At 43.1% G+C, this 27,589-nt stretch overlaps 1 protein-coding gene across 3 annotated transcripts in view; it reads left to right on the top strand.

Moving 5' to 3' along the window:
- Window positions 1-299: 299 nt before the first annotated feature.
- LOC310864963 (kinase suppressor of Ras 1-like) overlaps window positions 300-27,589 on the top strand; it is a 60,801-nt gene continuing 33,511 nt past the window's right edge. For 2 of the 3 annotated variants that reach the window (XM_083773850.1, XM_083773849.1), the window contains exons 1-2: window positions 300-707; window positions 13,228-13,368. In XM_083773850.1, coding sequence (XP_083629976.1) covers window positions 483-707; window positions 13,228-13,368 — 366 coding nt within the window. In that variant the 5' untranslated portion in view covers window positions 300-482. Of the gene's footprint in view, window positions 708-13,227; window positions 13,369-25,335; window positions 25,559-27,589 lie in introns of those variants that run through there. The other variant, XM_083773852.1, reaches the window with a different exon arrangement.

The raw sequence follows: 27,589 nt of genomic DNA, 5'->3' as shown, positions 1-27,589 counted from the left end.
ATCCATATGTTAAAATTCCACAAAACTTTAATGAAATTTCAAATTATCTTTTGAGAAAACTGCCAATTGAGCCATCAGCATCAAGTAAACTTATAAGTGAAGTGGGAGCTTCTGTAGGCTGTAAAAAATTGCAAAAGTTATCAACAACTGCCCCCAAAAAACCCCGAGGTAAAAATATGCATACTAGGCCTACATCTCCCACAATGCAGCGCAGCCGAACGTCAGTAGCATCCTTGATACTCAGCTGGTTGTCGCTGTCAAACTTAACAGCAACTAGTAAGTGTGTGTCCGTAAAGGCAACACAAAACACGGAACTCCTTGACGGGCTCATAACAGACTTTCAGGCGACACGCTGGAGGAGACGGAAACATGAATTTGTCACACAAACTCTGACGTTATTAACGTGAATTTAGTTAGAAACATTGTGTCCATCCTTCTTTCTGTTTTAATGTTTAAGATTCAAGCCGTGCCAATGTCGAGGAATGGATAGTGTGCCACTGCCAGCAGGTAAAGGAGGCACGATGGTCCAGCGCAGTGAAGACAGACAACCTCGAGCTGACAGTGGTGGAAATGCCTTGGAAGAGGCACTACATCAGTGTGAACTCATCCAGAACATGATCGACATTTCCATCTCCAGTTTGACAGGACTCAGGACCAAATGCGCGGCATCTAACGACCTCACCCAGCAGGAGATACGCACTTTAGAGGTAAATACAATGCCAATAAAAGATAGCATGGGGATTGGGAAAGAGATGATAATTTGTGTTATATGAACCAAAAAGCAGTTATATGCAGTAATAGGCTACAATAATATTTTATTACAACTTTTAGTCCAAGGTGCAATAGAAATCCAGACCTTTAATTGTTTCTTGACGTAAATGACAAACTTCCTGTAACGGAACAAATGGAAAAAAAAAAACAACCAAAGCATCTATAGTGGCAAAACAATAAGAAGTATTTTTTCATGGCTTCTTTATAGTAACAAAGCATTTTGTCATGGCTAAATCAAACCTATATCAGTCTAAATAGCTCTACACTTACCTCAGAAGTTGGTAACTTAATTGGGTTTTATTTTAACAAATTCAATGTTACCTGTTAATGCTAGTCTGGCTTATTAGCCAGGCTATGTTAATGCTTGAGCAACAAGTGGTACCTCAATGATACATTCCAAATGCAGGCATGCATGACGCACCTAAATATGTGATAGCCTATAAATATATACATTATTGTTGTTCTAGAAAAGGGGGGCACAGGTAACGGTGGGTTAAGGTTAAGATGAACCGTGTATTATAGTGAATGGAATTATGATTTACTAGACATATACTGGCCTACTAGTACCCGGTAAACGATGCAAATTGGAAATGTATGCCACACCTATAGTTAATGTGTCTGTTTGCCTGCATCCCATTGCTAGTGATTAGAAAACAAACTACGATATGTATTTTTTTATATTCCTGAACCGATTATATGACAAATGTCTCAATGGTTCATAAATAATGTTTGTTATGAGCTGGGCCAGCTTGCTCCATTCACTGCTTTGTATTCATGTAACTTCCGGACCGAATTTCTCCTTTCATTGTCAATGGCAAATATGAGACGTGTGGGGACAAGATTTACGTCATATTTGGTGGACATTTAACCTAATTTCTCCTTTGTCAATGGCACAATTTGAGACGTGTGGGGACAAAATGTACGTACTATTTGGCGGACATTTGACCTAATTTCTCCTTTCTCCGTCATTAAAAGTCCATAGACTGCCATATGACATCATTTCTGTAAGCCAGACGTTGGAGGGGCTAGCGCCCCTCAAAAATAATATATCCATTCGAGGTGAAGCTGACGTTGTGGAATCCAACAGCATAAAAAACAAGCCTATTTCTCCTGAATGTCCTGTTCCTAAAGCCCCAGAGGGCCTGCACGCTCCCTGAACTGAACTTTCAGTGCTCCTCTCACTGTCGTGTCACTCCCAAGCTCTCCTAAAAGAAGTCCCTCTCACATCTTTTATCAGTGTCTTCATACCTCTCTGTCCTAGGCAGGACCAGCGCATGTGGCATCGCCTTTCTTTTACATATAGCTTGATCAAAGGGTGCATTCAATCAAAGGCAGGCCTTCAGGGCAAGGTGTTCATGATCCCTTTAACGAAAGGAACTAACTCCTTCTAAAAAGTTACAGATAGAATGGAATAATGAAATAATTGCACCCATACAATCAGTATTTGACAGTCCAATATTGCCATAACAGCCCATATACAATTCTGGATAAGCAGATCTCCATATGCCTATATATTCTATTGGCATATCGGTCGAATCGGCTGCTAATCCTAATGACTTCATGCCGGGCACCACACACACACACACACACACACACACACACACACACACACACACACACACACACACACACACACACACACACACACACACACACACACACACACACACACACACACACACACACACACACACACACACACACACACACACACATCGCAGTGCACACACTATGCTATTTTTGGAGACTTGGTGGAACCTTCATTTGTCCATCTCTTTCACAAGGGGATGATGCATGCGAACAGGCATCATAACAATCTCTGTGGTCTGCTGAGGTTGTTCCCTGGATAATGGGAAGGAGTGCAGCAGAACCCTTGTTGTGTACATCTCTCTGGCAGGGGAGGCTAAATTTAGTCTTCCCTCCCACGCATTCTCAGTGTGGCCTGTTAAGCAAGAAAATCAAATGACGTACAAACAGTGGAGGAAAGGATGAGGAGGAGGTGGAGGAGGTTGAACTATAGGTTTGTGTTTTGGTGTCTCTTGTTACCCACTGGAAAAGCATGGAAGGTCAAAGGGTACAGTAGTAGTACATGCTCCAGTTGGATCGGGGTAGCTGTCAGTCAATGCCGTTTGGAACAAAAGCAGAGGCCTGGAACTGCTTGACGGACCCTCGCGTCTCTTCCTCCTGTTTTGCCTGTCTGTCTCTCACTGTCTCCACTCTTCAACCTACAATAGGGCTGTCTGTTGGCCGGTCAGAGCTGAGTGCAGTGCATGGAGTCGGGTTTCTACGGCCAGGCTTGTGTTTACACTGGGTTGTGTTTACATTGGATATAGGAGATGTGTGACAAGACCTATCTATGATTATGGTCCTCTAATATGTCATTGGGGCAGTGGAGAGCCTTGAGTTCCAGCGATGTTCTGTAAACTCTCGCTGTGGCTGTGTCCTCATCTGCCCCAGGAGATAATAAGATGTCATGCATTTTTACAGCTACGTGTCAACTAATAACAAGGCACCAATGCCTAGTCTACGTGCACGTGTGCAGTCTTGTGCCCGTGTATCTGTTGTAGATACTGGAGAAGGTCACTGACAGTTCACCAGAGTAAACAATTCTATGGATGTGTCGTGAATGTCACTATACTAGTCACTGTAGTCAGGGTTCCAGACTAAGGGGGTCCCTACTTCACGGGGACTATGAAATATCTATTTGGGACTTAATAATCTCAGCCGCGACGGTTTCAGGACTAGAGGACTTTCTGCACTGAAAATGTGCATATCGTGCGCACCTACGGACAGCATGAGGCTAGCAGGCAGCGCTGCATAAATGTTGCAGCATCACCGGCAACACTTCAGCCACAAACTATTACTGCAGAGAGAAACCCGCAAAACAGGCGCAGCAGGCTGTACCCTCTTGTAGCAGTCAGAAAAATGCTGTTATTTGAAGAGGAAGAATAAAATAAAAATAAAATGAGGGAGAAGAACAGACGGAGACAGAGCATTCATGCAGGCTCGGCACTCCCTACAGCACAAGGAGATGTCGGCCTCCCTTTTGACAACAGCCGAAATAAAAGTTAATTAAACTGTCACAAATTAATACTGTACATGGAACAATGACTCTCAACAGCCTGTGTACGGTGGATGGAACAATGTGGTGGATGCATCCTGCTGTTGGTAAATCCATAAAAAGATATCACACACCTAACACCGGGGGTGTTGTTGCCTAACAACACCCCACAATATCAACTTCGACCCGTAAGTGAGAAGCTCACAGTGGGCAAGTTGATGCTATTGTGCATTGGTCAGCCCTGTGTGTCTGAGCGGTTCTGGGACGAAATTCTCTCTTCCTCACTTCCCATGTCCTGCCTCCCGCAACGAGACTGGCTAGCTGCACGACGGCACGTCTTATACTGCCTCTGATTGGCCAACCACGTATATGCTGGCTGATTTTAATGCTGTTGTGTCGTGGGAGGCGGGACATGGGACGTGAGGAAGAGAGAATTTCAGAGAAGCCAAAACTTCAAACTTCAATACTTAACGGCAACGCCGCTTCGCACACGTTTACGCGGTCTCCTACTGCAACTTTATGCATCTTTGAAACATTTCATCAACACTCAAGCGACCACGCGGGTCTTGGTGAACAGTCAGTGGTAAAGCTGCTAGGGATGCCACAAAGTGACCATCAGCCAAATCGAATAGTCGACAGCTCTGCCGATTAATAATCGATTAATCGACCCCCCCCCCCCCCCATCAATATCAGATAAAACTTTTAAGATTTTATATTATGCACATGCCATGGTCACATAACCATTACAGTATATGTTGAGTGCATGCTTTGATGGTTACAGCTTTATAAGCAGTTTTGATGAGTAAACCTTTGTGGAGATCTTCTCAGTGCCATTCAGGATGATAAATGAAATCCATTTGGATTTGGGGAGAAGTAGTTTCATAAGGGGCTGGTATGAAGTACTTGATATAAAGAGAACATGTTCAGTTCACTAGTCTACTCTACACTCTACTCTACACCTGCCTTCATTTCATCTGATTGTCTGGCAGGCACTTAACAAGCGATCGTTAACTGTGTCTGTTAGATAGAGGGGCAGAGAAGAGTGGCTTTGCTCAACTAGATTTATACTTATATTCTCCACTCTGATGAAGGTCGATATATCATGCCTATATTTTGCCTATATTTTAACTATTAAAAAAAAAAAGATTAATCTGCGGCATCCTTAAAAGCTGCGTCCTATGGAGAGTGGAATAACTAGGAAGGGACCCTATAGGGTACCGCCGTCCAAAATTCAGAAAAGGTAACCGAGGGTTCCGAAAGGGGCTTACAGATACAGATGAACTAGCTTGGAATTATGATTTATGCATTTCCATGAGGGAAAATATAGCTTGGTACAAGTCACAACTGTTAATCATCTGGTGGCCCTCAATGAAACACTGATGGCACATTAGTTACTGATATTGATGTGGAAAGCTGTATTCGCAGCTCTGTTATCTATATTGTAACGACCAAGCTGAAGACCGGGGTTCTATCCCAGCTTGCTGTGAGAAACGTTACATTGGTGTCTGAAGTGGTCAAGGACCAGTGGAGTGTGCCCTTGCTTGAGGGACGTGAGGGACCGGCCATGTGCAGAAGCACGAGGCTGCACTTCAGAAAGGATGAGGTACTAGTGTAACGACCCCGCAAAAGAGCCGCTGTACTTGCTCCTGAGTGAGCTAGCTCTCTTGGTGTGTGTGTGTGTGTGTGTGTGTGTGTGATTTGTGTTCTCAGTCTGAAACTGTACAAACATAATTGACACAAGGCATTAACGATCATCACACTGTGCCTTTTCATACATGCACACAACGCCAAAACAATGTCATCACGCATCACATGCACCACACAGACAATGATGGAGGGAGGGAAGGCCGGGCATGCCTCTGTCAGAGATCTGTGCTTCACGGAGTTGAAATAGCTCTTTCTAGTTGTGTTAAGTGCTTCAAAACAATCCTACAGTCGTGTGATTGTTGTGATTGTGTCATTTGTATTGGTTTTGTGTGTTTGTTTGTGCTAAAGAGTAATAACTGACCAGAAATTGCAGTAACATTATGTTGCGTGCCATTTAACCCACACTGTCGTCCCCGATGTTTTCAGCTTGAGTAGAAAAGGGAATTTGTTCCAAATCGATAAGTCAGACTTCAAACATTTCTATTCATTGCGCGAAGAACTGGGACCGATCTGTATGACAGCTACATCCAGATAAGATGGTATCTGTCAATCTTTTTTCAGCAGAGAGCTTTTAGCAATCCTACTATAAATGCGCCACGTCTCTGCGTGTCTGTCTGTCTGCGTGCATGTGTGTACGGTTGTAATGCACGTAACCCGACAACCGTTTGCCCCACCCACTTCACATGCGTTCCACACCCCTGCAGGGAGTGCAGTGCCCCGTATCGAGTCGGGCGGACCCACGGTTCTCCAGAACCACCACAAAAGGCTCTGGTCAGGCTGGGCCTAATAAGGCCAACTCCTTTCACCTATGCAATTTACAGTCTCTGCCTCAGCCAATTGAGGCTCAACCAATCAGGCTCTGCCAGTGGACCGAATTGATTGCCAAGTACACTTTTTTCACAGTCATTCACATCTTCACACAAAGGCACACAGGTACATATAAACAGATCTCCATGTGGGACACCGGCTGACAGTTAAAACGGGTGCTATGACAACATATATCATTAGGTTCCCAAGTTGCATCGTTCCCAAGTAGGCCGGTGGCCGACTGCGACGGGCACATACAGGTCTAGTATCTTTAAAAAAAGAAAGAAAGAAATGCCAGTATTCATTGCTTCCAGCTGTTTTTGCGCGATGTACAACAAAGTCTAAAATATCAGTAAAAAAAACCAACAGTTTTTTGTTGTTCCGATACCAGTATCGGAAAAGCTGTATAGCTATCGGTGAGTGCTATAGCTTTCGGCGAGTAGGCTATGCCAGTCTATGCCATTCCGATACCATGTAATTGATCACGTTATGATATTTCATTTAAACATTCACTTTGTATTTTGAATGCTTCAGTTGATGTTGCACTACTGTTTCATACTCTTACTGTACCAGTTACATGATTATTTTACTAAGTCTTTTTTTGAGTGGTGCAACCACTCCAAGGAACAGCAATGTCCGTGTTCACCTATGTGACGTTGGTTAATGAGCCAATGACTATGAGTACCAGTAGGGGCGCTGTTGTGCCAGAAACAGAGAGAGAGAGATAGTATTAGTGCTGCACTGTTGCCTGCTAATGAGAGAGAGAGAGAGAGAAGGGGGGAAGAGAGGAGAGGAGAGGAGGGGGGGGGGGGGGGGGAGTTGCACCACTCAGTTCACACGGGTGTGATTTTCTTACATATAGGTATCGAATCGGTACTCAATAACGGAACATCTCTAATTCTTTAGAAATGTTCACTGATGTATCAACAAGTTAAAATACTTACACAATTTTTTTTGATTATCCTATTTAACCAAAAATTCATCGCTAAGGAGAAAATCGATAGTTTCAGCCCTAAGCCAAAGAAATATAAAGTATGGAGTGGACATTGCCATTCAGAGCAATACTGTGCTTACGTATCAGGCATGGAAAAAGAAGTATCCATGGGGCGTCTGTGATGCATGTGGATTGAATGGTATCCATAGTGAAGCGTCATTGGATCCCCTAGCAAAGTACAGTAGGTGGCTGTGAACACGGACGCCTATGGATGCAACTAATGGGTATTTCCTATGTCCAGCTTTGAGGGTATGTGTAAACATACACATTATCCTAACAAACATTGAATGCCATTGATAATGAATAGCCAGTTTCATGTCATTGTCCCAACACGAACATTAAATGCCATTGACAATGAATGGGCAGCTTTGAGTGGTTATCCCAACACAAACATGAAATGCCAAAGAAAAAGAATGGACATTTTTTAGTGTTTGTGTAAACGCAAATATTACATGAACACAAACAAAAGTGAGGATTGTGAAATGGCCGGAATGAGATGATGTATGGTGATGTACGATGATAAGAGCGCCCCTCACTTCACACGGGTGTGATTTTTGTTTTTACAATCAATTTATTAAAATGTTGATTATTTGTTTTAAGTATTCAATGAATCTATTATTATTATTCATTTAGGTCATAAAATTGTAGGTAATAAGGTAAATAAAAGTACAAAATGAACTCAAGTATACTGTAGATTTTCCTTGATCTGACTTTAGTTCAAATTCTTGATTCTATTATAGTGAAAGAGTAGCAGACATGCAATATACAATCCTGGCAAATCTTTGCATCTTCTAGTTTGTCTAGTTTGAAAAACACACACTACAACTTCACACAGCTTTGCAGTTTTTCAAGCATGTCAGACAGAACAAAGGGGCATGCAGGTCTGCAGAAGATATCGACTGCTGCCGACAGGAAAGCCCCTTGTGGTTTCACAACACGGCAAGCGGTGTTTCAACACCTTGCTGTCTTTCTCTCCCTCCCATCATCTCTGTCCTCCTCCGTTGGCCTCTCCTCCCCCTTCTGCCCTTTTTGGAGGTTATCTTAGTTTTAGTCATAGTCTCTTGAATAGTTTTCATTTAGTTTCAGTCACATTTTAGTCACCTGGAATGTTTTAGTGTTAGTCTAATTTTAGTCGACTAAATATCATAAGATTTTAGTGTTGTGAGCTTGCAGATCGGCTATAAGTCATTATAGCAGATCTACATAAGTCATCAGTAGAAGTCATTATAAAATGATTTATACTGGATCTCTTGTCCACTAGTCCCTTCCTAACATTTTAGTCTAGTTTTTATTTGTTGACAAAATTGTCAATATATTTATTTTTAGTTTTAGTCGTTTTCATTTAGTTTTTATTCAGTTTTCGTCAGTGGAAAAAGGTAGTCGACAAACATTTTTTGTCATAGTTTTAGTCGACGAAAACAACACTGCTGTTCTGAAGATCTATCATCCAGATCTACTTACCCTGTGATTACTACAGTATATAGTGTCAGCCACTGTGATGATTACTATTGTTCATTGTTTCACAGAAGGTAACCTTCCTCAAAGCCAGGTTAAATTCTCTTCAGTGAAACGGATCAAAATAGTGTCCAATGTTTTTATTCAAAATAAATGTTGATATGATAGACAAATGATCTTAAGTGGCCACTACGTTCCCAAAGGTGCCTTGCAAATGACACAAAGCCTCTGCTATACCACCCTGTGTCTACTAGTATCCATTGTACCTTTTAATTTGGAATTATGTTGACTTACACCATACCACCCTGTGTAAATGACATTGTTTGAGTCAACCACAATGCTATATTTCCACATGGGGTTTCACACATTCACATCCTTCCACATTCACATCCAGCCCTCCTGAGGCAAATTATCCTTTTGAGGTCAATTCTAGATGGCACGTGCAAGCCAATGTCTGTGTTTGGGAGTGTGACCTTACTGAGTGGTGTGCGTTTGGCCAGTGTGGGTAATCTTTTGCACGATAAGAGCGCTAAATCCTACAGAAGCCTCCACGGAGCAGGGCTGCATACCGTTCTCTGCCTCTGCATGTAAGAGTAGTAAGAAAAGACTGTTCCCTCGGGACGCTGTCATGCAAGACACAATATACACACAATACACACACGCACACACACTTAAGCAAAGCAGGTGGGCTCTGTTACAGATATCTGCTATCGGTCCCCTCCCTGTGCCCCCCCCCCCCAACACACACACACCAGCCCCAGGCCATCTCTCTGAGTCCCAGTAGTCGTGTAACAGAGCCCAGGGAGATGTGGACAGCGATAGACGCTGAATAACCAGGGGAGCACCGCAGCGTAACAGGCCTGGACCTTGTACAGTGCAAGCTAACACCCTGCTGTTTTCATCCAAGTGCCCAAATGCATCTAAAGTGCGTCAACTCACCTTTTGGCCATTTTGTGATAAGAGAGGCGAAGCTCAGGGCACGGGACGCTGTCTTCTACTGTGGCTTTCCCACAGATATGGAGGCATACTGTTGAATTTTTTATGTGCTCCACATAGGCTCCCCGGGGCCTTAATGGAGCCATAAGGAATTGAGGACGGCGCAGTAATTCCCTTTGAATGCATTTCCAGTCACTATTCAATAGTTTCCAACTTGAAGATGAACAAAATCCACTTCAAAACTAATAGCAAACCACTAAAACATTGAACAATTTGAAGGCTAGATTATTCTGAAAGCAGAGAAGTAGACAACATTTTTCTGTTTTGTTTATTTGACGTATATTTTTTGAGGATTACTGCTTTATATTCATAGGTCATTAGAAGTCAAAGAAGTTGCATTTGGTGAGAGACAATATTTTTGTCGATATAAAATGCAATTCACCGTCTGATAGTGGTACAGAGACCAACAACAAAAATGTATTGGTATTAATGGAAGAGGTGTCATCTATGAAACTAAAATCAAATAAACAGAACGTAAAAAAACTATGGGAGATTTTGGGTAAGAAGCTTTGGTTATAAAAAAACATTCAAAATTGACATTCTGTACAACCAACCATCTAATAATAATTTTGTACATTTATTTTTACATTGGAATATGGTTTGTTGTGTTTTGTTTCAGTGACAGTCAAACTCTGCCCAGTGTTCACTAACACAAGTTGTAAGGGTTTTTTCCCTTACCTTGCAATGTTGGATTGTTGATTTCTCTAAACATGTGTACCGGTATATTTTCACGACTCCCTCAAACCCTTCATGGTATTTATTAAACAGTTTCTGCTGCAGAGAGCACAGACAAAGATCAGTTTGACTGTGGTGTAAAAGGTGTCATTTGTCAAAAGGGGAACAGTCTCAAGGGTGTGCTGATGTCTCAGTCGTATCAGTACACACACCTGACCATAATAAGTCGTTGACGACAGCAAGGGCATGCGGTCGCAACAGGTTCCTAAAGCCAAATCAAAGGGGTTCAGATCTGAGCCAGGTCTCCTGAGGAGACGCGAGTCTCTGGACTTAAAAAATTATAATTGTGAAATGATGTGAATTTTTTTTATTTATTTACTTCGATGGCCTGCTGGCAGTGTGCTCAAGATATTTGTTGATCAGTCCAATGGTTTGCAAGATTAGCCCTGGACACTAGAGAGACACATGCATTGCACAGACCTTCTCTAGACCAGTGTGTACCAAACAAAGGGTCGAGCTGCAACTAACGATTATTTTCATAATCGATTCATTGGCCGATAAATCGATTCATCGGATTATGGCACTTATTTAGCTATCATCTTAAAAATATATTGTTGGTTATTTTAGACATGTTCTAACCAACAAAAAAGACAAAATACATTATTTATTTCATTTTGTCCTATGAGACTGCTATTCAAATAAAAGATAAACTAAATGAAATGAATTAAAGCCACCCATGGTACATTTACTTTTATTCTGATTGCATACATTTGATTAAAGAATAGCTACACGTTTGTCAGTCTAAAAGGAACAGTACTCTTTTAAACTCAAATTAAATAAATATTAATGCCATATGTTTTGTTATTGATACTTGCATGTATACGCAGACATAGTTGTATTGGCTTTAATGGTCATGTACAATAGAAACTCCATCTTATAAATAAGATGTTGAGGGTAAAACACTTTACACTGGAAAAGAGCTTAGATTCTATTTGAAAAATTGAATGTAACATTCATATATTTTCTTCTAAGAATGAGTGAACACAGCAATAGAGCAAGCTCATAGGGTGGCGCATCGTGGTGCCTTTAGAGCTTGTACATTTGCTTGCCTTACTAATTTTGAAACAGGATTTAAGTTGTTGATAAACCCTGCATGTGTAGGTGTCACGCCGTAAAAAAGAAAGAAAAACAAACAGTATATGTTTGCATGGCAGCATGAGCCCCATAGCATGATCCCATCATTCTGCCCAGCCGCTGATGTCATCAGAATCCACCATCGGCTTACACAAGGGTTGGGTTTCCATGGCACTGGGGGTTGCCATGGCAGGTTTGGTGAGGCCGACGCCCCCGTGAGAAAAAGCCTCCAGGCTTGGTGTTCCTCTGAATGTAAAGAAGGCTATTTATAGAGCAGACTGTCAGCTGTGAGGGGAGGGCTGATTAAACCCCACTCCAGATGAGTGCTGGCTGACCTTCTGTCTAGTGCTGACGTAGAAGATGAGATGTTGTGCTGCGTTGTGGATAGGTCAAGAGCTGAATATTTAGATGGTTTGTTGCTGAAATGGCAAGGTGTGTGTGTGTGTGTGTGACTGTGTGTGTGTGTGTGTGTGTGTGTGTGTGTGTGCGTGTGTGTGCGCACCCCAATGTAGTTATGGACGCTCAGTTTTATAAGCCTTTTCATTTGTTCGTAAACGCCCATGGCTGGGTAACATTAGACTAGTCCACAGATGGCCACACATGGAGTGGCATTGTTCGTGCTGTCTTTGCATGCAGCCTACGGTGCATGCACGCCCCCCCCCCCCCCTTCCCCCCTTGGGACCGACTGTCACAAACGATATACCTGTCCTGATGGCAAGCTTGGCACTGACTGTGACTGACCCTAGGCCAAGGAAGTGATTTACAGTCATTTCAATTGAAAGAAGTGTCATTCGACACCTTTTTACATTGAAAATGCCTTTGTCAAAAGAAAGGTCCCACTCCCAAGGGATAAGCAACTATTTGTAAACATGTCTATGTGCTCTCTGGATGTTAGAGAACCTTTTCATAAGACTTTCTTTCCTGTGTTACTTTTTAAAACGTTCTACCACTGGATGATGAGGGGGTTTCTATGGATTGCTTATAGTTCATGCACCTGTTGAATAGACCAACTGTTCTGCATCTCACTGAGAGGAACAACGTTAGAACGAACCTTATTATTGACTTCACATTTGTCTATACCTTTGTGTCTGTCTTTCCATTTCTCAGCGTGGTCAGGTCAACCTCAAGGGAATTTCCTCATATTCATAGTCTCACTTCTCAACTCTTTTATTTTATTTTTTTCAACCAAGGTTCAGATTAGTGTATTTTCTTTTCTTTCATTTTCTGCTTTCTTTCGTTTTAGCAATTTTAGCTATTTTTGACAGGGGGCGGTGGCATTCGAACATGCATGACATATTACACCCCCTTTAAATAGATTGCTTGTGTGTTAATTGTGTCCTGTACAATTCGTCTTAAGTGCAAATAGAAATTAAACATTCATTGGTACAAATCTGAAGACTATAAAATCAACAACAACAACAATAATAATGGATTTATTTGCAGTTTGAACAGAACAAATACCACATCAGTAAAATAACAATAGAATAGCTGAATTAATTCCTGATGTGTAATTTGGTTCTACGTGATATAATAGTACGTACTAGAAGTTGTATAATTTATTTACTACCTTATGACAGTCGGATCAGCTTATCGTGTGTGTGTGTGTGTGTGTGTGTGTGTGTGTGTGTGTGTGTGTGTGTGTGTGTCTGTGCGTGCATGCGTACATGCGTTATGTCTCCCCCTATAGGAGAAACTGACTACGTACATCTGTAAGCAGCTTCAGTGTAAACACAGGATCCCAGAAAGGGAAAGGACAGAAGCCCTGGATGACTACCCTCGACTGACAGACTGGCTCCGCACAAACAATTTCAAGCCACAACTCATACAGGTCGGTGTCCTGTCTGTCTGTCTGTCTGTCTGTCTGTCTGTCTGTCTGTCTGTCTGTCTGCTTTATGTGACTTCACACAATCAACAACCATATCATATGGAGGTAGCACACGCTGTAGATAAGTATTAATAATATTGGGGGGATGCCATTCCTGCCGGTGCTTGACATTAGTTGAGTGTATGTTCTCAACTATCTAGCTGCTATGGTGCAACCGTGCATCTTTCACTTTTGGACTCATATTGCCTGCTTATAAGCTTACTTTTCTGTCATTTGATGTCTCGTATTGTTGTTTTGTGTCTTGTATTTGACATAAAACAAATTGTATGTAAAATAAATCATAATATTAATTATGTACTTTGCAACGGGCAACATGCCCTACTGTCAGAAGCAAAGGGAGGTAATTGAGCGTATAATGGAATAATTGAACACAAAATGCAATCCGTTCCCTGAGCTGGATTATACCTCCCTTAATACCTCCTTCTCACCTTCTCATGCAGCGCTGCATGAGAAGGTGATCAGGAATAACTGGTTTGAAGAGTTGGTGCGATATCACTTTCATTTTCCAATCAAGAACCTTTGACATCATTAGTGATTTAATGTAGAATAGCGCCTTGTTTATTTGTTCTTAAGAGCATCTGAACTGTTTAGTTCTCCAGCATGAGGACGTGAAAATGAGGGTAGTAAAAGAATGCGTGGAACCAAGAGCGGCTTTTCAACTGTAAAATTAACCTGGAACACTAGGTCAGTATACATTTACAACCATGAACGTATTACTGGTGAGGTACACACCGTGTTTTTGTGTGTGCTCACTTGTGTGGTTGAAGATGCACCAATTGGGGTACTGTCATGTTTGTCTCAGTAGTAGTTCCTGAAGGCCTGTGTGTCAACTGATATCTGTGAAATGGTGCTGCATGTTGTAATGGTGAGGCAGACAGCGGAATGTTGCTCCATATGTCGGGTGTTTCCGCACAGAAAGCAGAGCAGACACTTTTGGATGAAGGCTAGTAGAAGTAGAATCAACTTCCTCGTCACTCAAGGAGGCTTTTGCAGGAGGTCATCTTCGGGGTGGCCGGAGGCTGTTAGTTCCTGTAACTATATTTTGTCGCAGCTCTTGAACAGATACTGAATGCAAGTTCCAGGAACTTTTTTGTGGTGGTGGTGTGACCGGTATTGCACAATGCTGAATGAATGCAATCCACACGAAAATCATCCCAGTCGTGAGCCTCCTCCATGTTTTGCACTCAACGTTGGCAGTGTGTAACAGTCACTTGTTTGAATCATCACGGTTCATCTTTGTTTTCTCAACGTCGCAGCTCTTAAATTCAAATGGAGTAGGAGCATGTTCAGGTGACTATACCGAGATTCCACATGGTTCCTCATACGGTTCCCGAACTACCATCCTTCCAGTCCAGCAGTGATGACAACTGTTGAGAACCTTTCCACCATTATACTGTGCAGCTTTTGTTTGTTGTAGTTTGTTGTGTTGCCAGCAGCGGGCGGCGCTTAGGGAATTGGCGCCCTAGGCCGCATCCCACCGATCCGCCCTTACTGACTTGCGTAATTTTCTTTGCACAGAGCGGGACACAAAACGAACCAGCAATAATGTCCATACCATGATAGATCCATATATTTAAGCTATATTAATCAGTCCAGCCTCAAACTAAATTAAAAACTAGTTCAGTCTCTACTCTCGCTACCACATTGTATTGTTGTCAATAAACACACAAAGGCCATGGAAAAGTCAGCAATGAAATGATGAGTGTAACCACACACACACACACACACACACACACACACACACACACACACACACACACACACACACACACACACACACACAGACACACACAGACACACACACACACACACACACACACACACACACACACACACACACACACACACACACAGACACACACACACACACACACACACACACACACACACACACACACACACACACACACACACACACACACACACACACACACACACACACACACACACACACACACACACACAGCAACTCGACAACACAACAACCATAGAAAATAAAACCAGAGCAAATAATAAAGCAGGCAGAGATTGTGACGGACAGGATGGTGATCAGTAACCATGCATCCTTCTCGCTGTGCAACATGTTGTTGTGGAGGAGACAAAGTCACTGTGACGGACCAGCGGTTCTTTGAGACGTCTCCTTCTCATCCTCCCGGTCTCACATACTTTAAAAATGAACCCCTCTGTTTTTCAAGTGTTTGCTCTTTCAATTTCCGCTTCTTTTTGTACTCACAGCCTGATCATTTTGGTATTTTAGACATGTTTTGCGAGTCAATACTAGTACGAGTAAAGGACGTGCTGTGATTGGCCAGTAACCACTTTGAGTGGCAGCTGGGGGCAATCGTGCTGGCCAAAACATGGTGGCGCCCGGGCGGCCCTCCCTCCCCCAAGGCGGCTTCTGCTTCAGGAGCAGCGGAGCAGTGTTGTTTTTGGCAGCACGTTTCTATTTTAGTTTTAGTCATAGTCTCTTGAATAGTTTTCACTTACTGTAGTTTTTGTCACATTTTAGTCACCTGGAATGGATTAGTGTTAGTCTAGTTTTAGTCAACTAAATGTCATAAGATTTTAGTCGACTAAATCTACAGTTGATTTAGTCGACTAAAATGTGTTAGTAGCCGATCTACAAGCTCACGACGCGTTGTGAGCTTGTAGATCTGCTATTTTCAGCATGCAACCAAGTGTAACATGACTTTTACTTATACTATATCTCTTGTCCACTAGTCCCTTCCTAACATTTTACTCTAGTTTTTATCTGTTGATAAAATTGTCAACATATTTAGTCATCATAGCTTAGTTTTCATTTAGTTTCCATGTAGTAGAAGTCCATTTTTTGTCTTGTTTTAGTCAACGAAAACAACACTGCAGCGGAGGCCGGGCCCGGGGGAAGCGCATCTAAACGGGGCGGGCGGGAACGGGCACGAGAATTCTCGTGCCCGTTCCCGTGCGCTATCCCCTGAAGAAAAATAAAATCCTTGCCACGTTTGTGCCTCCTCTACTAACTCCCCACCCTAGACCTAGATGTGGCCTATATGGACGCAACGGCCCCTGTGTGTCGCATTCGACATGAAAGGAACCTGATCACCGATTCATTGTTGCTACACACAGGGTATTGGCACAGGAAGAGACGCATGCATCAGAGATGACATTTCCGGGGCGGATCATTTGGACACAATGTCAATCAACTAAGGGCCGATTCATACTCCTATTTTAGAGCCGAATAAAAGTCGGTTCGGCGCTGTAGAGCCTACAATTTGACGTCATTTGAGGTTCAGGGGGGCGGATACCGTCCTAAAGTCGGCTCTTCGGTGCTACTGAAAACTTCTGACGAGCCGAAATCATTTCGGCACTACAGCACCGAAGCAGCGGTAAAATAGGAGTATGAATCGGCCCTAAGGCAGAACAAACGGCTGTAGGTCCATTTGTTGGATTTGTTGGATGATAGAAATATTGACAACCAAGACAAATCCATCAGAAGGACATCTGGAACGCAATCGTTCAGTCGCCCTCGGAAAGTTGACTTATTGTTAAGTATACGTAACGAGACCATTTAGCCATGGTTCACATGGCCTGGTCTGTCATGGTGGAACTTCAACCTGTTTTACGCACTTTTCCCATTTACAACGTTAACGTCTACATACATCCGTGGCTCCCCCCAGAGCCACGGATGTGGTTAGAAGTTCCCGTATCTTCCGCATTGTTCATCGGTGGCCATTTTATCAGAGTTATAATGTATCCGCATGCACCAACCGATGGGGGCGCATAGTTGAAAGCACATGGCCATAAACTGATTAAACTTTGCTTTTTATTGAACAATACGGAAGATACCGGTACTTGTACCCGCCCTAGCAGAATTGTAACATCCATGGCCCTGGGGTGAGCACTTTATAGTTGTAATCTGAACTATGTGCGTAAAACACTGGGCTCATGGTAGCCAGGGCTACCATGAGCTCACAGCACATTGCGACGCGTTGTGAGTTTGTAGATATTTGGTTTATGCTGGGGACCTGGGGTTCAAGTGGTTCATAGTCAGATTATCCTTATCTCTTTATACTTTATTGCATGCGTCAAATTGCACAAGCAACTGAAGCAAGCATCACCGAAATCGGAGATCTGTTTTCCTAGTCTCCATGTGATCTCCCTCTCCCTCCATGTTACAAAACATTGTGTTACCGAGGCGCAGTAGAGACACTCTATAGATATGATCAATTAAACTTAAACGTAACATCAAAAACCAACAGCCATTAAGTCATCAAATGTTTATAGAACACATTGTAGTTTATGTACTTTAGACACAGTTGGGACTTGGCACGGAGCCATTATCGTTTGGCAAAGTGCGATTTACACACTGCTTTAGCTCGTATTCATTGCCATTAAGCCATGCTTTAAACTGTATTTTCTGTACTTTTGAAATCGCTATGGTTTCGTTTGGCTTAGTTTGGCTTGTGTATAAACTCATGCATAATAATACCCCACTTCCAAACGAATGGTGTCGGTAGCCTACTTGGAATTCACTAAAACGTGTTCTATAAACATAAGTACATCATTGATGAATGAATGGCTTTTTAAAATATATATTATGATGAGTTTCAGTGATCATATCTGTAGAAAAGTGTCTCTTACCATGCAAATATATCAGGCCATTGTGTTGTGTTGGATCATGTCCAGCATTCAAGGAAAACATTCCAATCGGACTCAGCTTGTTTCATTTTCTAAAGTAGCGTTCCTTGTCGAGTGGCAAAACGGGTCTGTGCCTGTGATCTGGCAAGCCATGACGCCTACTTTTAAATTAGTAGTATTTTAAAGCATCTGCGTTTGAAAACCTGACAACCCACTGTTTATTCCGGTTGGGAGAACTCTGAACTTTACCCCCGCTCCACCCCCCAGCTATATTGACGCCCCTGATGACACAACGCTGTGTGTATGTATAGATACTTTGAAATAGTGAAATATCTAAAAACACATATCACCCACATAAAAACCCCCAGGAAAGTGTTTCTTGTCTCCAAAACATAATTTAAAGATGGAGTGCCGTGATTTTATTCCACCCTAAAACATGATCATCAAGTCTTATTGCTATATAAGGAGGTATATTTTTTTCAAAACAGTGTACAGTATTTGTTAAAATGTTGTTTTATGTGGGCACGCCCACCAGTTTATTAAGTATGCTTGGTTTGCCTGGTGGGTGGTGATCTTAGAGTATATATTGTGGGAGGTCGTATGGGATTCAAGAATCGGATGCAGTATCAAGGGTTTGACACACGGTGGCATCCCTCGTTTTATTTCACACAAAGGAAAATAAAAGTAACTTTACATAAGAGTTATTCATGCATTAACTTTCTTTCACGTAGTCTGACGTCTTCAGGAAGGTTCCCCACTGCAGAGGACGAGAGGAGGGCGTTAGCATGAGTTCATAGGTCGGAGACAGTAGCTAGTTGGGGCCTCAGGCTCCCGTCTGGGCTGAGATGAGATGAGAGAGATGAGATATACTTTATTAATCCCAGAGGGGAAATTGAAGTGTTACAACAGCATAAAGTGCATAGAAACTAAAAAGCTAAAAACTACTGGACAGACAGAGCAACACAGAACAGACACAAATGACATATCACACAAGACCAGACAACCAAGGACCATATGCTATTTTGGGGGGGGGGGGGGTTCTTATGAATTTGCATTAAAAAGTCTGATGGCAGTTGGCATGAAAGAGAGTCTGTAGCGTTCCGTGCGCATCAGGGGGAGTGTGAGCCTACGGCTGAAGGTGCTCGTCCTATCCCGCAGCACTTCATTTAAGGGGTGGGAGTGATTTGCCAGCATGGAGTCCAGTTTAACCCCGATCCTCCTCTCCGCGACTGACTGCAGGCTCTCCATTCGGAGGCCAACAACAGAGCTGGCCTTTTTATTGAGCCTGTTGAGCTCACCGGCCTTGATGCCCCTCCCCAGCATATCACTGCATAGAAGAGCACGCTGGCCACAACAGACTGGTAGAACATCACCAGTAGTCTGCTACACACCCCAAAGGACTTGAGCCTCCTCAGGAGGTACAGTCTGCTCTGTCCCTTCTTGTAGACAGCCTCTGTGTTGTCTCTCCAGTCCAGGTCCTTGTTCAGGTGCAGGACACCCAGAAACTTGTAGGAGTCCACAATCTCTACCTCCTCTCCCTGGATGGTGATGGGTACTGGGGTCCTCCTCTTGCTCCGCCTGGCGTCGAACACCAGCTCTTTGGTTTTCTTGATGTTCAGCAGCAGGTGGTTCTGTTCTGCCCAGCCGATGAAGTTCTCCACCACGCTCCTGTACTCCCCGTCATTGTCCTCAGTGATGCAGCCCACAATGGAGGAGTCATCAGAGAACTTCTGGAGGTGGCATGTTGGCGAGTTGAAGCTGAAGTCGGAGGGCTATCTACCAACTGTAGTACTGTCTAACTTTCTCCTTCTTTCTTTCCAGGTTCCAGGGGGCGCCAGGAGGCTCCCCGGAGGTCGGTAAGTACCGGTACTTATGTAGGTTTCTCTGTCCACAGGGATCGAAAGAGTACATTTTGAGTAAAAGTACTCGGATACAAGAAGGTAAGTAATCAGAGTAGGAATACTTTATTCGGGACCGGGTGAGTATGTAGCATAGGACCCCTTAGGTTCGGCCGACTCAGGTAAAGTATTTATATTCAGTTCTCTAACCGTGAGGGCCAGCTCCCTGCTATAGCAGCAGCAAAGGAGTTACTTAACAGAATAGTGTCTCTTCTTAAAAAAAACAATCGGTCTTCTTTCACGGGTTCTAGTCAACTTAAAGTCTTTCGGGGGTTCATATAAACGGAGGGGTCCTGTCTTCTTTCACAGGTTGAAGGTGGAACAGAACAGTCTTTTTTTATCCTTAGCTTCTCAACCGTCTGGGAGAGTGCCTCTTCTTAAACAAAACGTGTGATAATGAGAGAACGTTTTCCTTACGACCGTAAGGTGCAGTGGACTGCCAGGAGATACGAGGTTCCCTTCTCCTCCTCGTCTCGAACCGAGCCAGGTGGGTTTCCAGGTAAGTGCAGTGTTTCCACTCGTCACCGGTTATGGGGGGCACACGCTCCGTCGTGTGCTTTCAGCCCCACTCCTACAAGCCTGATATGACGGAGTGCAAGGCACGAGTGAGTTGTGGTACAAACAATCAAGCAGTGTGTTTTTACTAACAGCGGGGAATCAATATAGAGAGGTGTGGGGACTTACCATCCAGAACCAATATGTAGACACACTGCCCGAGCGTCTTGGGTGAACCAGCCAGTGTCACAGCTAAGTTCGAGTGTCCTTTATATGTGTCCGGCTGACAGGTCGCGGCTGTCGCTGATCACTAATGCGGGCGGTGGCCGCATTAGGCACAGACGGTAGGGGTAATAGACGGCCTGTATGACGCGTCCGTGGGCGGACCTAGCCGTCTTCCGCGTTGGCGAGGCCGGTGTTTGGCTGGTTGCCATGGGAACGCACCCATTAGCTGGGTGGTGCCGTGGTGAGACTCCACAATATGAATAGAGACGGCACCGGATTTCTCCTCCCATCCACTTGCATTAAGTTGCTCAAAAGCGCATGAGGCGATTAAACAGGAACAGAGTGCATTCTGGGATTGATTGGGTCAAACTCATAAACGTGCTGGCCGTTGACTATCATTGCACTGAAACAGCGTTCACGTGTCATCATGAATATGCGCAATGATAGTCCACGGACCAGCGCGTTCATGTGTTTGGCCCAGCGCTGCAATACCAAATTCAGCCACTCTGTCCATTTCGCCTCAGGGTTTCCTCCGGGTGACGTCTCTATTCATATATACTCTAATCCACCTGAACTGAAGCCACACCCACAGCTGTAGTTGTATGATAAAGGGGTCTCATTATAACTCTGATAGGGGTTAGGGGAGGGGCTGATAGTGTGATGTCACTATATTACTGTTTATTTCATTGGCCCGTTTGACTGTCAAGGGTTCAGCCTCCAGAAAGAAACCCTAAATACAAAGTTAATACACCATTGCACATAAAAACGACTCCAGGGTGCTAATTAAGTACTACTGTCACCTCATAGACCATGAAAAACTGGAAAAATACAAAAATTGTGGCACTTCCTCTTTAAATAAGATCTGGTTGCAAAAAGGGTGAAGTGTCCCTTTTAACGGCTAGACCAGTTATGGCTCTCTACAACTATTTACAGCTAAATCTATAGTAGGAACTAGTTTTGTTTACTGCGGCTTCAGGGCAATTATTAACATCAAAGCTGGAATCCCCCAAATAGGCTTGTAAAGCTCTGCGTACTCAGTCTCCACCTCTGTAGTTAGTTGGCACTGGCAGAGAGCAGCTAGGAACATCTTCTGTCAGTATTTTGTCAGGTCTTGTACAGGCAACAGAAAGGGCAGATCTGAGCCTTTGTTTTGGTGTTATCGTAGGGACCGCTTGTTCTGCCCATGACCAGTGGAAAATGGTCCAAACATAGGGGGTGTTGTCAATGTAGGCAACAGTGTTGTTTTTGGCAGCAAATTTAGATTTTTAGCTTTAGTTTCAGTCACATCTTAGTCACCTGGAATGTTTTAGTGTATAATAACATTTTTGTCGACTAAATCTACAGTTGATTTAGTCGACTAAAACGTGTTTTGGCGGGCCTTGATGCCGTCGTATAATGACTGTTTTTTTCACTTGCTGAAAATAGCTGATCTACAAGCTCACAACGCGTCGCAGCGCGGCACGTTGTGGGCTTGTAGCGCTACTATTTTCAGCATGCAACTAATTGTAAAATGACTTATACTGGATCTCTTGTCCACTAGTCCCTTCCTAACATTTTACTCTAGTTTTTATTTGTTGACGAAATTGTCAGTATATTTAGTCTTAGTTTTAGTCATCATAGCTTAGTTTTAATTTAGTTTCCATTTAGTTTTCCTCAGTGAAAAAAGGTAGTCGATGAACATTTTTCGTCTTAGTTTTAGTCAACAAAATCAACACTGGTAGGCAAGCCCTAGCTGACTTTTCCTCTGCTGAGCAAAATGGTACCGCTCAACCTCCCAGACATAATCAACCCTGTCCATATAACTCTCTTCTGTCCATGCCCCTTTTCAGTCCCAATGTTAACCACCTTCCAATTAACCGAAAATACATCAAAACCAATATTTAGCCAATACCGTTTTAAAATATATCTAATCAACTAAATTGATTAGTCTGATTAACTGCTTGACCCTGTATTATTCGTTGTACATATGGTGGCGTAGAAAAATAGTGAATCTGCGCTTTTTTGAAAGAACCGTCCATTAATCATCGTCATCGAGGCAATAATCGTTATATTGTTTAATATCACTAGCACATACCCGTTCGGGGATATGACATATCCAGACTTCCAGAGCATGTGAGTTGCCCCCTCTCTCCCCCCTTATATTCCTCTCTTCCTCCCACCCACACTCTCTCCCCCCTCCCCCTCTCTGCAACTATTGGCTCATGTGTCACACCCGTTATGGTTATGCGATGCTCAGAATGACACACCTTCCAGCCAATCACAGCGTGCAATATCTGTGGACGCATTCCATCCACACATTTCATCCTCAAATTCCGTTCTCATACTTTGAGGAGCGGTTGTCTTGCGTGGTATTCGTGCATCAAAACACAGCAGTTGACTGGCAGTCAAGGCCATTTTACTTCTTTTTTTTTGTGGCTTTCGCCTTTATTTTATATTTTTTATGGAGGGACAGACAGTAGGCTGACAGGAAAATGGGGGGGGGGGTGGGGGGGGGAAGACATGCAGTAAAGGCCGTCGGGATTGGGAGTCGAACCCGCGGCACACTGCCAGACTGGATTACCAGCCAAGGTGCCTGGACCACTGAGCCATGGGAAAACTTGGAATCCCCGGACATGGCCCGCAGACCGGCACCGGTACTACTGTATGTTAATACAAACTGGTCAGACTACTGCTTTGCCTTCCATCTAGAACCCATTTAACCCCTGCTACATTTTGTGGGTGTAGGATGGCTCAGGGTAGAAGACAGAGTAGAGTCGCAATGGGCCTGGTCTACAACATACACTACACCTCATTGATACCCATGTACCCCCCGAGTTGGTTACTGTAGTGTAGATATTCTTTTGTATGTTTGTTAATTTGTTTTTGTCCCTTCCTTCTTGTTTCTTACTGGTTTATATTATGCTTTTGCATAGTATTGTGTATATTTGTCTGCCATTATAATGTTTTCGATGAATCGAGTACATGAGAACCCCAATGGAAACAAAGCCAAAAGGCTTTCTTGCATTCATCCTTTTAGCAGACTCTCTTTGCTTGTCCATGCAAAGTGTCAACAGCTTGAATGCCGACAATTTACGGCCGTCTTTCAGGCTAGACTGCCTATGTCGTGAAAATCCACTTTTAAAACAGTGTAATCGCTTGTTGTAGTGTTGAAAGATATTCCAAAGTGCCGACCACAACAACAGACCGGACGGGGCAGCCGCACGCTGCTAGGCAGGTTTCCCATTGTAAACAATGGGGACACAATTTCTCTTTATCCCTTTGCACACCGGAGTGATGGTCCTTTTTGCGACGGCGTCATCAAAACGCGTCTCATATCCCATTCTGTCCGGTGGATCTGCCCGTATGACTTAAAAAAAGAAACGTGGATTGAACAATGAAAACATAAGTCGGGCAACTCGCGAATTGCAGGGAAAGTGTTCTACGATTAATTAACTCGAGCAACTCGTAAATAGAAGTCAAAGTGTTTTAATAAAGTATTCAATCAATCATTCAGTATGGCGTGCCTATAGTATACAGTATGCCCTGCTGTCGCACACCAGTCCAACTGGTTGTGGGGAAATCCCTTAACAAACAGTGGATTTAAATAACATGATAGATTAAATACAGACAGGAGTGTACGTGAGAAGAGAGGATTAAAGTGACTTAAATATGGAGAGCAGTGTGAACAGTATCGGGTAGAGAAGCGGATGAGATCACTTTACATTTCTCTAAACCAATTTCTGTAATAAATGTAATTAAATTATGGAAAGAGTCTACTTCTACTGAGGTAGAGGTTGGGGAATTGGGGAGTCTCTGTTGCATTGGACATAGTACTGAGATAAAAGAGCAGTACATGTTGACGCTGATGATGGGATGACAGGAGATGGTCAAATCTGATGAGCGTCAGAGAGAGTATTAGTGGCTGTTTACCTCTGTGGGGAACCACTATGTCTGATTCAATATGTCTGACTGTTACATGGGCAACATAACCACAGTTCAAGGATACATTATGCAAGATGTCGCTGGTTGGGTATATAGCGGAAATTGTACTAAGGACGGAGGACGGTACAGCCGTTCTCAACTGGGTTTTCACTGGGAGCTGAATACTGAACAGTTGCGTTAACCGTGGGTTTCAGCGCCTCCTGTATTCTATCAAATCCGTTCTTTGATCTGTGACCCTGTCAGGACTTTTCCTGACCCACATTTGGCATCCAACCCACTGACTTTGGGCAAGTAGGTAGACATGTGTTCTGTCGGCTGGTGAGCCCTTGTGTTTTGAGTGTCTCTCTGGCCACATTCCCCAGTGGGATGAGCACTGAACCCAAACTGGCTCAGAGGGGCTAGAATGTGTTGAGTCAGCTGCTCTGCAACCCTCATCTCTCTCTCTGTTGCTGCTCTCACACGCTATTAATACACACCCTCTCCAACCACCGAGCATACCACACACACACACACACACACACACACACACACACACACACACACACACACACACACACACACACACACACACACACACACACACACACACACACACACACACACACACACACACCTCATCTACAGAGATGCGCACATGCACTCACACACACATCATGGCAGAGCCAGAGTACACACAGAACTCGACAGACTCAACAGGGCTTTGCAAGTACTAATATACTGTGCACACTTAGACACTATTTAGTGACACAGATGAGTGGCTATAGGACCGTTCATCAGTTCTCAGTTGCGCAGAATTACTCAAAAGGTCTTTGGACCCAGACCCACACTTTTTCTTTCTGTCTTCAATCGTAGACAAGTAGATGTACTGACCTTTTAGGCAGAAAGACACCGTGAATGTGACCAGTTCTCATGTACTCTGGAGGACTCATTCCAGGCCTGTGAAGACCAGCATATGAAGCTTTGTTCAGGTTACTGAGGTACCACTTTTTAATTATTATTATTTTGTAGCTCAAGAGCTTTGCAAAAGCATCACATCTGAGTAGCTGCAATAACAATTCTAAAATGGTTCAAATCCTAGAGACACACACACAAAAACAAGGTCTTTCCACATTGGGGACTTTCTTTTGTGCAGGATCATGCAGTCCACACACTTGAGGTGCTATAGAAGTCTTTTCTGTTGCACATACAAAACGTTATTTTGCAATTGTTGTTGTTTGATATTACTTCCTTTTATACTATTCCTATTAATCTAGCCGTTAAGTTAGCTCATCTTTGTGTCCATCCTCTAAATGCACGTCAATGTTGGTCAGTATTCACATGTGAAACCTGTTTGACATGCTGTGGAAGTCTAATCCTACATGCTTGCATCATGTGACACAGAATATCATTCACATGTCAAAAGAGTCTGACACACATGTTCACCTTTGACGGTGTGCACCCACGTAACTCTTAATTTAATTTCATTTGCTGCTCAGCTATGTAAAGTTAAGGGAGGAATGGTTAATCAGGTTTACATTCCACAAATGTTTAGGTAGACATTGGGGCGATTTTGCATGGACTGGATTGAGCATGTCTCATTTAGCTTGTTCTCTAGCTGAACTCTTTTGTCCTGCGCGTGTCCTATGAGTGTGAACAATGCTCATTCTGTGCCATAGCTCCATCCACCATCTGAGTCACCGTTCAGGAATGTATTGGCTACTGGTTCACACAGTAGGAATAAAAGTTGCAAAGGTTACTGACAATCTCTGGTGACCACCTCTGAGTGGACCACGCTCAGCAGCAGCCACTACGAGGACTGATCAGAGCTTTTGGGGTTAGAATTTTTACAGTGACCATTTGGAAAAATGGTCAACAGGCGTCTTTTGTATAAAGTGGGGAATTTTGTATATATAGTCTATTTTATTGGCCTAAAATATTGTCTATATTCATATATTCATGAATCCACTTGCTGAGCAGGGGGCTTAATCCACTTGCTTATAGGGGTTTATATGTGATTTTCAAAATGTCATTATGCTTTATATGACATAAAAACTAGGCGTAGGGGGTATTCATGATTCTGAATGCATTCCAAGCATTAGTTTTGCACTAAAAACGGCCATAGCCACTTTCCCAAATGTGCCCAAAATGTGCTGACCTCATCACATTTGTCATGACGGCTATGGCGTTTTTTTTGTGCAAAACTAATGCTTGGAATGGATTCGGCATCATGAAAACCCCCTAGTTTGACATGTCACATACTACTTAAAGCATAATGACATTTTGACATTTGTAATTTTTGCCTTATAGGATGATAATGGTATGGTCACATGTAGTATAAACCTCTAAAAACAAATTACTTAATACCAACAGCCGGTCAGAAAGTGGATTCATGAATGTATGTATATATAGAGTTATAGACAATATTTTAGGCCAATAAAAAAGACTATACTGTATATACCAAATTTCCCACTCCACACCCCGGCTGCCGAACTACAGGTAAAATAGCAGCAACATAGAATCATATAGTGTCTTGTGCAGGTGAGATCACGAACAGCAGATATCACACATGTCAGTGTGTGTACATAAGTTCCTGTGCAGCAACAGCAGAGCGCAACCCCAATCATATTACACACACATATTCCGGGCATTTATATAGATGGTATTCAAATGGGGATAAATTTATTATTAACTTATCTGGTAAGGGCAGGTGTTGTGTCCATTCCACTCCTGTAGGCTATACAGTATGCATCTGGGAGGATAATAAGGATAAATGGCCGAAAATTACGTACAGCAAAATGTGTTCATACGTGGAATTGATGGAAAATCAATCAAAATCTGAAACGTTCAGAAGCATACCAGTAGCTCCACAGCAACAAAGTTGGTTTGGGTACTAACCTACAAACACAAACAAGGTTTTACAAATCACTTTTCCATGCATTTGAGTTGCAACGTACTTGTTCGTGCAGGCAGTCGCAGGGATTAGTGTCTTGTGGAAATAGTTCTGGCATTGGAATTGTTATTTCAACAAT

The sequence above is a fragment of the Protomyctophum parallelum genome (assembly GCF_964188405.1).
Source record: "Protomyctophum parallelum genome assembly, chromosome: 9".
Lineage (NCBI taxonomy): Eukaryota > Metazoa > Chordata > Actinopteri > Myctophiformes > Myctophidae > Protomyctophum > Protomyctophum parallelum.
This window is presented reverse-complemented; position numbering and strand designations above follow the sequence as displayed.